The sequence below is a fragment of the Rhea pennata genome, chromosome Z, assembly GCF_028389875.1.
Source record: "Rhea pennata isolate bPtePen1 chromosome Z, bPtePen1.pri, whole genome shotgun sequence".
NCBI classification, from domain to species: Eukaryota; Metazoa; Chordata; class Aves; order Rheiformes; family Rheidae; genus Rhea; species Rhea pennata.
Window position 1 is genome coordinate 67,433,017 of NC_084702.1, and position 13,804 is coordinate 67,446,820.

Sequence of the window (13,804 nt, forward strand, 5' to 3'; positions counted from 1 at the left end):
GACCCCATTACTTGGGACTAGAAAGGAAAAAGTTTACAGGTGAGAAGCAAAAAGATTTTTTTTTCCTTCATAAATCAGGTCTGCATGTATTTTTGTACAATTATACATTTCTTGTACAGTCAACAGTTACATATCTTTCATTTGCTTAATATTTGCTTAAACATTTACTTAAAGGATTGCATGCATAATGTCTGCTGTTCCTTTGATTGATCCAGTGTTGCTATTTGTTTGAAGTTGATGTGAAATGTGTGTGAAGTTGATGTGAAATGGTATTTTCACTATACTGAGACTGGAAAGTAAATAATGAAAGTATATTTATGCTATTTTTTTTTCTAATCAGACTGCTAGTAGAGACTGAAATATTCACAGTAAATTTAGGAAAAACAGAGTTGGTACCTTTTTATTTCTTGTTCTCTTTATACTGTGCTTCTATACAAAAATGTGCACCTATACTGAAAATAAAGAACTACAGTTGTTTACACTGAAGCTTAAGATCTAGTCCTGGAAGAATTTTGCACAACTGTATCCTGGTATCTGTGTGGGGCCTTGTTAAAGGCAATAGGAGTCTGAAAAAGGACTGTGTAGACAAATGTCCTAGCTGAATTTATGGCTTGAGAATCAAAAACTGGATATTGTTCTAGATTTGAGCAAATAAATTTGAATAATGTAACTATCTCATCTCAAAGCAAATATTGTGCACCTTGTGTGCTGCCTCCAGTTCACAACAGGAGCTGAAAGGCCAAAAATATTTTGCTTTGAGTTTCCCAATAGACTGCAAACAGGAAGTTCAGAAAATAACCCAACCGGTTATTGCATGAGACACTTCTGTCCAACAGGCACTTCACCTTTAGGTGAAAAGGGTAGAGGTTAACTTAATCTAACTTCGTAATCTTTTCAAGTTCCTATTTCATGAGCTACAACCTCTTGTTTGTGCTAACAGAATAGGTAATTGCTATCCCTTCTGGGAAAGGAAATAGAAAGAGTGGGCATCATTCTATGAGCAGAGCCATGAATACAAGATTCTCTTTTTCCCAGTTCCCCATCTGTCTACATGGCCAGAAGGTTGGGCATTAGAATCCACAATATGGTTCCTAATATAAAACAAGCCTGTTAAAAGAGGAATTGATGACATACATAAAAGTGAAATGGAAAGATTTCACAGATTTTCCTGCTCTCTTAATTGTTATCCTTACTTACTACTCATTATGAGTAAATGAGAGAGGATACATTGTTCATTGTAAGCCTTGCACATCCCCACTACCTATGCTTTTTACTCCTGAAAGAACTTGTACATCTGCATGGCTTGGGAAAGGTTTGAGGTCTGTTCACACTGCGGGAAAAAGATTAATTAAAAGAAATACACTGACTTCAGTAGGTCTTAGAGAAAGTAAGCTGTATTAACATGGTTAATTGTTTAATGCATTTGAAAGCATGTATTGATGTAATTGGTGTTGCTGTTGCAAAAATGTAGAAGACTGCTCAGAAACCACAGGTCATAACAAGAACAGTTTTCTTCAAAGCTCCAAACTTCTATTAGGACTATTTGTTGAATGTATCTTGTCCAGAAGCTTCACATTACTGTAGTTTAACACAGTAAATTATCTTAAATTTCAGCTGGAACAGGGAACAAAAGAATCAATTTATTCCCATAACTTATGAAATAAATGTGCCCAAGTTGGCCAAGCAGCTGATCAGATTGTCATTTACAAGTCCTGAAGACTTTAAGCACTGAGGGGAAGTGTTAATATTCCTGATGATTTAGATTGTTACATAACTTACAAAGAAAAAATAATGTATTAGAACAAGTCAAGAGAGATCAGAGCAAGAAAGATTTGTTTTTCTTTTTGGCACTGCAGTTAGCTTAGCTTTCTGTTTAGGTGGGTAAAAGCAATGCTTTTGAAGTATCATACGGGAAATCTTGAATGACTGATGATACACACATCTCTGCAGTGTGTGTGTGTGTGTACCAGGCAGCAGTAGATAGCTTAAATCTGATAATCTCCATAGTAAATGTGAACTTCCTCCCTTCCCTACATGAGCAAAAGAGAGCAATTTGGTGCTCCAGGGAGAGGTTTCATGTATGGCACTTTTTTTGGCTGCCTTTATTATAAGTAACTCTGTAGTACAATACACGATTTGGAGTGACTGAATTTGCTGGTGATACTGAAAGAATAGCAAATTTTTTTAAAAAAGATATAAAAGTCAGAGGTAAAACTATTCTTACAGGACAAACAGTTCACGTAATGTAGTACAATCAAATAAAAGGCAAAGAGCTGACAACCCCAATTTGGAAGCTCATGTGAATGAAGTTAAAATTGGTATATGACTGAATATGCACTGTCACTGACCTCGTGCCCTGCACTACCAAGTGAATACACAGGTCTTCCTTCTATCTCCCAAAGCTTTTGTTCAACCCTTTCCTTATTTTGCTTTGTATGATAGTCTTTTGCTTTTAAACAAATGATTCAAAGCTCTTCCTAGTTATATCATACCTGTTCTATATAATCAAACTTAAATTTGACCCCCACATCCAAAACAGATCCTACTTAACCGACGTTGTGAACCTTATATGTCAGCATATTTGCTGACACCCTAGCTGCTGCTGGCTGCTGGGAAAGCAGTCCTGCTGCTGAGGGACCTCAGAACCCAAAAGTGGCCCTGGTCCAGCACAGTGGGGCCTGTTCCCTTCCCTTGGCCCTGATTTTCATTGGACTTTGAAGTAATTGTACCAAGCATAAACTATATTGCTCTCTGTTTATATTAAAGACTGATCTTGAAAAGTATTGAAGAGAGCTGACCAAATAAAACACTTTAAAATGAAGCTGTGTTTCACCCCCTTAGAATTTTTCACCTTTTTTCTCTCGCTTTATCCAAGAAGTTAAATGTTTTTGACAGTGCCTGGGTTTATTGATTGTCCTTTCTTCCAGCTATACTCCATATATTTTCTGTCTACCAATGCATGATTTTCAGATTCAAAATGGAGAAGAGAAAAAAGGACAAAAGAGGGGGAGGTAAGGAAGAGCAGGGAAGAAAACTGCTGAGAAGGGAAAGGAAAACTGAGCCCCCCTCCCAAACCAGAAGACTTTGTTTTCATAAAGGAACTTTCAGTTCTCCAGAGAGTGGGCAGAAATAACAGTAGTCTGCTATACAATCCAGGTTTCAACCCAGTCTATGCTTCTCACTTCAGGTGAGAGGACAGGTATTTTTAAGGATACCTTATTTTTAAAGTAATAGCTATTTATAATATATTTAACAAGTGCCAGTTCCCAATTCCACAAATAAACAGAAATATGATATACACAAAAGGAGCTGAATGACCACCCTCTAAAAGCAGTACCTGCACTGAAAAGATTTAAAAAATTGTATAACCACAGTAAGGATCTAACAAAATACTCAGCTTCTTTAGCCTTACAGGAAGATGTGCTACAATATCTCCACAGCCAATCAGTAATACTGTGAGCCTCAAACCAGGAAACCCTTTAAAGTACAGTATGTGTGAAGACTGCAACTGAGACTTTCTCATTGCTACTGTTTCTTTTTGTTCTTTATGATCACAGGATGGCAAGGCAGATGTGAAGGCACTCATGGCGAAATTTAATGCAGGTAACAGCCCCACAGAGGGTGTTTCTGGAAGCAGCCGACCCTTCAAAGTCCCAGGACAACCCATCCATTCAGGATTACAGGCAAGGAAAGCGGCACTTGAGAAATTTGCAAGTCAAGGAAATGCAGCTTCTCCGTCAGGACCCAGTACCTTTCACAAGCCTGTTCATTCTAAGCCTCCTCTGGGGGTCAAGCCTCCAGTTGATGATAAAGTAGAAAAGGATCCTAAGCCCCCATATTTGAAACCAGTGACACAAAGATTTGGTGTTCAGCTTCAGGCAACTAACAGAGAAAATGATGGAAAAGCTGGATGCCCTAAGACACCCATCAAATGCAGTGACTTGGCAAAAGAAGAGCCAAAGCCTTTGTATCCAAAACCTCCAGGGAACAAGTTCCTTAATTCTGCTCCTCAAGAGAAAGAAAAAAAGCCTTTGGGACCTAAATCAAATTTGAATTTTGCGTCACAAGAGAATGAGACAACAGTATTTCCAAAAGTAGCTGGAGTTAAGGAAAAGTTCCTAGCTGCAAAACAAGAAAATGAGCCCAAGCCTCCTTTCTCTAAACCACCTCTGGCACAGAAACCTTCTGTAAACCATGAAGTTTCCCATAATGAAGACACTTCTAATAGAAATGCTTTTCTGCATAAAGGACTATCAAGCCCAAGACCAAAAATAAACTCACTTATAGCAGCACAGGAAACAGATGAAGATAGTAACAATGCTGCAGAAGCAGCAGGCTGTCATTTTTCAAATATGGCTCTGAAACCTACTGGCAATTGGTCCAGCTCATCTCAAGTCACCCCCAAAACTATGGAGGAAAAACCTGAAGAAAAGGGAGCGGGTGCCACCAAGAATATCTTTCTCAACAAAATCAGTCAGGAAGATTCTGGTTCATCCCCCTCCAAGTTCCTTAAGACAAACAGTGCGTTTGCTGCAGGAAAGTTAATGGGTAGGTCTGAAGAAAAAGAGGATGGAGACAAGAACTTGGCAGTCCCTAAGCGGAAGGCTTTGCCCGCATTGTTCACACTGGGCCAGCCTCCACAGAAGCCCAGTAGACCCCCGAATGTGGACCTGGAAAGGTTCAGGAAGAGCAGCACACAAGACAGTAAGTCTTCTCTGTTGTTTTCTTGGGAATTTGGGATTTTTACCCATTTAGTACTGTAGTCATTTAATGTGAAATCCTCCCTTCTGTCCAGAAATAACACATGATCTCTACGTCAGACAAATCCCCTTTAAAGCTGTGACCTATGCTTGTGTGTCTTCTGCACAGGAAAGAAATTAAAATCATATTCTCACTCCCACAACAATGTAGAGTGTAGGGGCAATGGTTTCTGTATTTGATTTGTTTTTTATTGAAAAGTAATTAGATGTGGCTGTAACTTACGTCAAACAGTTTAAATATTTCTCTTTACAGATATTTAAGTTCTGACCTCCAATAAATGAGATGTTAATATACTGTGACCTATTCTCGAAAGTAACCTCCTGGACACAGCTTGATCGCTATATAAATGATATACTACAACACGTAGTAACCACACCTTTTTTTTCCTTTGCTTTTGACAATGATTAACCGCAATGTGCGCTTATAAAATGCTACATTTTAAAGTATATCTAGACAGTTGAATACTACACAAAGCTACAGAATCAAATGTTCCACATGCTCCACATGGAGCTGCTTGGATTTTAAAATCAGATCTCAATCCAGAATCTATAGAGTTTGTACACTTAGTGTCTCTGTGAGATTTACACGATTTCAGCAGTTTGTAGCAGCTGAAGCTCTGTTTCACTATTTTTATGAAGAAGCAAGCCTCTGAACTTTCTGATGGTTGTAATCTAGGCTTACAGCTTAAAGCTTGTGACTAAGTTTACTTAAAAATTGACTCTGTGTGTGTGTGTGAGAGAGAGAGAGAGAGAGAGAGAGAGGAGAGATTCTTTAACATATTTGATATATTTGGGAGTGTTTATTTACTTGTAGAAAATCTCCTTACAGTAATGCACATTTCTGTAAACAAAAGATATTGCTTTGCCTCCACTTCTTCAAAGAGTCTGCTTCAAAACATGCTTTTCACCACATAAGATCAGTTGTAACAAATATATAAATTGTTTCTGGGGCAAAAAGATGTCACCAAAAATCTGAGGCCATAATTTAGAGATGTAATTTACTAAAGTTATAATCAGAAATTTGATGTCAGTTCCTAAAAGGAGAGATGAGTTTTTTCAAAGGTTCTTGATGTCCTTAATTTTCCTATAAACCATATGCATTTAAAAATTTTGAGTTAAGGTTCCTCCCTTCCCCGCAAAGTATTTTAAGCATTCTTTGATTTTAAAATGAACTACCCTTATCTCTTAGCTGCAGTGGATGATTTCAGGAGCTACACTTCTAATACAAGCTTTGCAGTAGCTGATAATTTCAACTACTTTGAAAGAGGCTTTCTCTTTTTTTTTTTTTTTTTTCTTATAGTGTCAGGCCCTTGGAACAATGGTTACATAAGAAACATGATCACATTTTTAGATCAAAGTTCTAAACTATATAGGTCCAAAGGAAAGTGTTTTTGATCTGAGTGCATCTTAGAGAAACAAGGACAAAAAAAATTATTACTGTGTTATATTTAGTTGGTGGATTGTTTTATAATGCATTGAGCTGAGGAGCTATTTCATCTAAAGTAGAGAATATATTCAGTCCTTACATTTATTTTTAGCTCAAGTTATTTTAACCACCATTAAGTCCTGCAACAAATTGCACTAGGTGATACACAGAAGTAAATAATTTGTGATAATGAAGGATGTTTCACATTAGCTTCCATGATCTCCTTTAAGAATCTCTCTTAGATGTAATTAGATCAGATTTGAACTCTTTAATTTTCAATATAGTCAATGAATGAGGGAGATGCCCAGTGATGTGATTCAAAGTGTGTAAGTTAGATGGAGTTGACAACAGATGCTCTGAATAACCCCACGCTATTCGTGTGCAATACTTCAGGTACATCAATGAAACTTAATTGATATGAAGTTTGTCCTTGTGTTTTGCTTATTCAGAATATAACATTGCATGGGCTCCTGTAGTTTACAGTGCACCAACAAATGGCCTTCTGGAGAAAGAAGACATTGAAAAGGATTCTGACCAGATAGAACGGATCAGAGATGAGTGTCTCTAACGACAAAATAGCACACTAAAAACTCAGAGTATGCATAAACTTTATATTCTGTTATTTGCTACTTAAAAATTAATAGTATATCTGTAACCTAAAATGTACTTTGATGTCAGCTGGTGCATTCTGGTTTTCCTGAGTCATTCTACATTTATGAAAATGTTCTGACAAATTCATGACCAGGGCCAAATCCTTAAATGTTGTAAATTTGTGCATCTCTTTAAAAGAGCTTTGTTGATTTACAACAGTTTGAGCAGCTGTCCCTTCTCCACAGAGCACTGTTTAGCACGGCTGGCTTTACTCCAGTGCCCAGGACAATCTTAAAATGGACAGAAAGCATTTTCAGCAAATGACACCAGAGACTGTGAAAAATAGTCCCAGAGATTAAACAAAAACAATAACAACTTTACTAGCTAGAACTTCCAGAAGCCCTGATCAAAGCTCAAAAACACTCCTAACTGTAATTAATTACAAAATGATGGTGCTTGTATTATTTTTTACTAAGAGAAAGATGAGCTTATTTTTTCTGGTTCCCATGCAGTTATTGTCTCAATGCATCTTTTCATCCTGTTTTCTTTAAAATTGAGGGTTAGAAATATATATTCTAGGCACTTAAAATGAAGACTGAGGTTGTCGTGTGAATAGGGCTATAAGAATAATACCGGAACTATTGCCAGAAGGAGAATCTCAAGTGGTCCCTAACCAGCATGAGTGGAGCCACAGCCTGGGTGAGTCACCCTGCCAACGAGGGCCTGAGGACGGAGCTGCCCCATGCCGCGGCACAAGCTGTTCGCAGCACCTGTCGCAGACTGCAGGCCTGACTGAGTAGAATGGATAGAGCAGCCGTGGTCTTCTCTACCTCACTCTCTTCTGGTCAGGGCAAGACGGAAAGATTTAGAAAGCACATGGATGTGAAGCTGTTTCTATTGGCCCTGAATTTTTAGCCTTCCCCTGTAAAGTCTACACGGTAGCCTTGATGTTGTGTTTGGCTTCAATTAATGCAGATCATTTTTGTGTCCAGAACTCTATGTATAACATTTTTGGTGGATAAAGCAGGTTTCTAAAACAAATCCTAAACAACTAGTTTTCAAGTTGACAAAGTGTTATTCATTGCTTTTGGATTTCTTGGAACATTAGACCTGAATGACAAACCTACCTGCTCTGGAAAGAACAGACAGTTCAACTGAATTGCTTTCTTTTTCTTTTCTTTTCTTTTTTCTTTATTTTTTTTTTTAACTGTCATTTCAAGAATCAAAGTCGTGTCAGGAAGATGCCACCCCCACAGCACAAGATCTTTCTGCTCATTACTTTGTCTTCATAAACAGTAGCTTATCATAGCTATTTTATTTTCTACTGTGATGCAGATGCCAAGTAACAGGAAGAACAAGCAATGGGAATGGCTTTGTGATTCAGCAAGGCATTTGAGATTTGAAGTATTTATTTATTTATTTATTTCCTGATCTGTGCTAGGACAAAAGTCAGGCTTTGTGGTGTCCCTTGTGAAGAGAAAAGCTCTACACAAGGTAGTTCTACTTATGTTAGGGGCACATGCCTGGGATACAAAAAACCTTGTACTGCCTTATTTGAACCAAGAGTTTAAACCTGGCTTTCTCAGTAATACCAGATCAGTCCTTTTTTGTTTGTTATCCTTTCCCACTGAAGCTGCTTTACTGTGATTTCATAATCAAGTATTCACTGAGCATGAAATAACTTTGTACCCTGGAGGATGAAGTACTTACCTCAGACGCAGCAGTCTTATTCATGTGTGGGAGAAGGATTTAAACTGTGTACTAGTCTCGCAAGAATACTAAGAGGTGTTGTTCTGGTGCTGGTCTTGGTTTTAACGAGAAATTTTCATCTGTTCCTGAAAAGGTTTTCTTGATAAAACTTTTGTAGATAAAAGTACATTGCTGAGAAAAATTTCTGATCCATCTTCTGATGAATGAGGATTTTCTAGTGAAGATAAGTTTTAAAAAATTCCTGTCTGTTCAGTGAATACATGGGACCCTGGATGAGTAAATTCCTGTGTTTCACCACACTAAAGCTATTTTCCTTAGAAGTGTAACATATTTAGATCAGCTCAGAATTAGCAGAATGCATATACTTTCTAGAGTCAGAAAATAATAAAATGACAATACAAACACCCAGAAGTACAAACAGGGCTTTGCAGAAACAAGGAGAGAAGCGAAGTCGTTTTGTTGACAGCTTTCCAAGTAAGGCCGTCCTCCTGCTTTCAGAAGAGAACTGCACCTGGGCTGGCCTCCGTGGGGTTGCGTCTATGCAGATGGCCGGCCACACGCGGTCGGCTCAAGGTTCAGAGTAACCAGAGTTCTAAGTACCTCGGTCCGCCTCCTGAAGGATCAGCACTGGGGAGAGGATTTTGAACTGGAGAAACGAAAGGCAGAAATGAAATGGAGAAATGAAAGGCGACTGTACTGAATCAGTGAGGAAAGAATACCTATAAAAGAAATCTCTCAATTTATAATTTGGGTTATGCGTATACAATCGTTGCTGGGGGTCTGTTGTGTTATGTATTGTGTACTCACACAGTGATACGCTTATCTGAGCTGCTGAATGGATAAAACAGAAAAAGGAGCAAGGAAAGTGCAGAGTGTGAACTGTGTTGTCAAAGACATCGCAGTACTCCTTTGGCAAAGTAAGTAGCAATCGACACCACTCCTGAGGAGGGTGAATGTCTTAACTGTCTGTGCAAAACCCATTAAAACCAGCCAATTATTGCTCTTACCTGTGGCAAGATGAAATAACAGCCTCCAAAATTATAAAGAGAGGGGTTTTTTTTTAATCACAGGATGTCACTGCTGTTTACACTGCTGTTTTCTTTTAAACAAAAGAAGTACTGCGTTACCAAATACCTTAGAAGTTATCATTAATATTTTCATCCACAGAAGTACTAATTCACGGGCTCTATTATCCTTTAGAACAATGCATTATTTGTAAGCACTCAGGTAATGGTCAGGTTTTTTATTAAAATTTTTAGGAATCATTCCCAGTTCTCTCTTCTGGAATATAGTTACTCTTGTGTGTATATTATTGCAGAAGCAGGAATGAAAAGGTCACTGTAGGTTTTCTTTTTCTTACTTCAGAGCTAGCTTGGATAAAGTTACACAGCAGCTCAGTGCTAAGGCGTAAGGCGATAAAATGAATTGCAACTTAAGCTAGATCATCCATTTCTAAGACAGATAAAACTAGTTGATGATCTCAAACAATACAGTTCAGGGTGGGGTAGTGGTAGCAGTATGTAATGTATGTGATGGCTGTTTGCGTTTGTGAACTACGGCATGTCATAAAAACTTGTATTGCTTAAGGAAGTGTTGCAGTGTTTTTTTTTTTTTTTTTTTTTAGAATAGCGTAACAATTTAGTGTGACATAATGCCTCTATTTTGACTGCTACATAGCTAAAATGTTAAGCATTGCATTCTAAGCTGTACCAAAAATACAAAAATATACTTAAGTGAGACTGCAGAGATTTAAAGTGTAGGATGTTCAAGCCTTTTTGCCTAATCTTTTATTAAATTTCATTATGTTGATGTCTATTACTATTGGTCCACCATTGATTTGTCTGAAAACCACAGATGTGAAGCTGAATTTATTACACTGTAGATCTGTCAAGAACTTAGCTGGATCTGCTGACAGCAACTAAAACTTTAGAGTAGGAGTAGTAGTTGTACATAACTTTTTGTGGAAACTAAAGTAGAAGCTCTTCAGCTTTCTTCTAAGGAGAATGTGAGAGATCTCCAAGTATTCTTTTTCAGAAACTTTGCATTGAAATAGTTTATATCTCCAAAAACCACAATAATCAAATTTTCAAGTTCCTAGAACTGAAGAAAGATCCTCAGCTCAGCTCTCAAATACAGTCAAGGTTGTGCATTTATCATGAAAATCAGACCACAGAATATAAAATCCTGTACAGCATATATATTAGGTACAAGTTCAGTGACATCACGTGTGGGCTTAGCCCCAAACAAATTGCCTGGGATTGGGTATATGAGTTTCAAAAAAGAGGTTTGAATTTCTTTATGATTTTAATATTACTTCTTTGGTCATCTTCTTTTGGTCATTAATAAGTGTGTCAGTTCTAACAAGTTGAATTAATTTTCCTTCACTCTATTTGCTTTGTGCTTACACCTTCATTCCCAGACTTTAAATACACGCACCATAATTATAGAATATGCATTCAAGATTAAAATTTTCAATAAACACGGACTGGATACATGCCTTTAGTCTGTTTCAATGAGAGAAAATTTTGTTTAATTCTTTTTAAGAGCCTTGAAGCAAGGATGACTATTAATACTATACAAGATATCTCACTCCACTAAAGTTTTAAGAGATCAAGGATTTCTCCTATGCTTCTGCTAAAATATGAGGCGATACTGCAAATTAAGCTAATAGTATGGTTTACAGCACTAAAAAAGTAAAATCAATGCAATTTAAAAATTCATATAACCATCTGGAAAAAATACTCAAAAGACAAGTTATTAATCTGCCTAAGGAAATGGATAAATCTAGTCCAAAATATAGATAAAATAAGTTCTGATTGAAAACAATCTTTAGTATTTCCCTGGAGGAGAATGTTCTGGGTACAACTTGCTGTGTGCTAGTGTACTAGGAAGCAAAAGTACACAAAAATTACTACATCTTAAACACATTGCAAATCTATATTTAAACTCATTGCCCTTCATTATTTCCTTAGCTACAATGGTTTGCAATATCTTTCAAATGATATAATATATGTTTTCAGTTAAAAAGGAAAGAAATGTATCTGTTAAAAAACACCAAAAGACAGTTCATTCATATTTCCTACATACCTCTGTTTTTGTTTGGTAGGCCTTATATTGCTCACTTGTTGCTTTCTAGAGGATCTGGTTGTAATAAAATTAACAAGATATGGATTGGTTATTTCATAGTTCTAATGATAGGCTCAAAAATACATTTTCCTCATGTATACAGCTGTAGTTTATGTATGGATTCTAGGGTCATTCCTGCCATTGACTGTGGAGGACTGGCTGAAACCTCTGGAGAGAAGAAAAACACACAGCTATGGCTTTATCATGGAAGGTGACAGAAAGAAAGGAAATTATTCTAGAGAAAAAACAGCAAAACTGGTGGAACTGAGTAATTGCCTTCTACTTAAATTGTTTTCTTGTTTCCGTTTTTTGAAATCTTTTTATTTTTTAGCCCTATTTTGGTTCATATGAAGAAACACTTCTTAGGATTCTTTATCATCTGATTGCGCTATTTGAGTCATAGTAGATGAGTAGTTCTGCTGTAACAGTGCCACAAGTGTTCTGAAGTCTGCCCCATCTCAGAAAAATAATGTGAATACAAATGATATTAAAAATTTGAAGTTTGAATTTGAAAAGAATGATATGAACTGACTAAAAATTTTCCCATTGTTTAAGTTGCTACATATTTTGCTGAAAAACTGCTTTGCAACTGATTGTAGCAATGCAGTGAATCCAGAACAACACACTACTATGTAGGCAATTTGTGCCTTTATAGTAATGGAACACTGGAAATACAGCTGGAAAAAATGCTTTTTCACAGACACATAAAGATATTGTGGTTATGAAGTTCTGGACACATTGATAGTACAATTTTTGGAGAGTGCGTCTTGAACTCTAAAGTTTTTAAGTTTAGCTAGCTTCAAATAAATGCCTTGTATTCTGTTTACATTAGTGTTTGGCATATAGTTACATATTTAAGATCTGATATGTGATTAAGTTCCTCTTGCAGCTGGGAAATTTAATTTCTCTCTTATTGTCTAAATAATATTTTCTTATTGATTTGCAAATGTAAAACTTATCCAGCATGCATAATTTTTGAATGTGAAATAACTATACAAAACTGGACCAAGTATTTGCATATTTAAGTGCCCGAGATAGATAAATCCTTTTTTAAAAAAGGAAAAGTCAGTTGATTTTCTGGACAGCTGAGCACTCCTGCAATTTGAATTTTTCCTTAACAACTTTTCTGAAAGCATAAAATGTGTTTTCCACTTCCATTACAGAGAAATATCCTGTAGTTTGCACATGCCTGATTACTATTATTTCTCTATTTTTGCAACTTAAATTGTAGCATTTAGAGGGAAAGTGGGGTTATTTTTGCCTTTTCATGACTTTGTCTCTTGAAGGATTGGAAGTCAGCTGAGAAAACAAAAGGGAACAGACATGCTGAGTTGGTCAGAGTTGTTGCAGCAAGATTTGCAATGCTCTGAAAAAACTTAGCAGCAGTTGATATTCATTTTAAAACTCTAGTTTTAAAACTGTTTTGAATTGTCTCAGTACCCCACTAGATATCAAAAAGAATGTATAGTACATCACTGTCTTATTTTCCCCTGTAGGGGAAACAGTTTAACTAGGAAATGATATTTAACTTTGGTTGATTTGGTCTGTATAGAGGACACCAGTTGAGTAGCATTTTGTGTGTGTGCAAATGAAAAAAAAAAAAACTGTTGATAATGCCCACAGTCATTCTTCCGAACAATAATTTGTTCCATTGTGTCTATCTCCCACATTCCTAAAGTTCCCCAGTGATGAAGTTACTAATAACATAATCTGAAGAAGTAAGCCTTAGTCCAAACATGATGCGAGGTCATATAGGCAAGAAAAATCTGTTCTTTCAAGCAGCTGCAGCCAATTCTGCAAATATCAGGAAAGGATCTTAGAGTGGACTCATTCACTGGAAATGAGGACATTCGTTTTGAATGATGTTGCTAGAGGAGACTGGCTGCAGCATTTTGTAAAGAGATTGCAGCGTGTTGGGTTTTTTTAAGGATGTTTAGCCTTACTTTGAGATGTGAATAGCAGTGACTAAGACTGGACAAAGTCCAGGATAACCACACTTAGAAGCAAGTTTTAACTTGCAGATGTAAATGAAAGTGTTCTGCTCTTGCAATAAATTAGGCACTCGGGGGGGACATGGGGACAGAGAAGGAAGAAAGATGAGCAAAGGAGTTTCCCTGCTTCAGTGGCAGATGTTTAACTGATAAACATATCAAGAAGGATGGGAGCTAGTTTCTCTGGGTTTCTTTGTAGT

At 36.9% G+C, this 13,804-nt stretch overlaps 1 protein-coding gene across 1 annotated transcript in view; it reads left to right on the forward strand.

Annotated features, from left to right (window-relative positions):
• Positions 1-3,563: 3,563 nt before the first annotated feature.
• FYB1 (FYN binding protein 1) overlaps positions 3,564-13,804 on the forward strand; it is a 47,426-nt gene continuing 37,185 nt past the window's right edge. Inside the window, exon 1 of the mRNA XM_062599822.1 lies at positions 3,564-4,704. Coding sequence (XP_062455806.1) covers positions 3,585-4,704 — 1,120 coding nt within the window. The 5' untranslated portion in view covers positions 3,564-3,584. The remainder of the gene's footprint in view (positions 4,705-13,804) is intronic.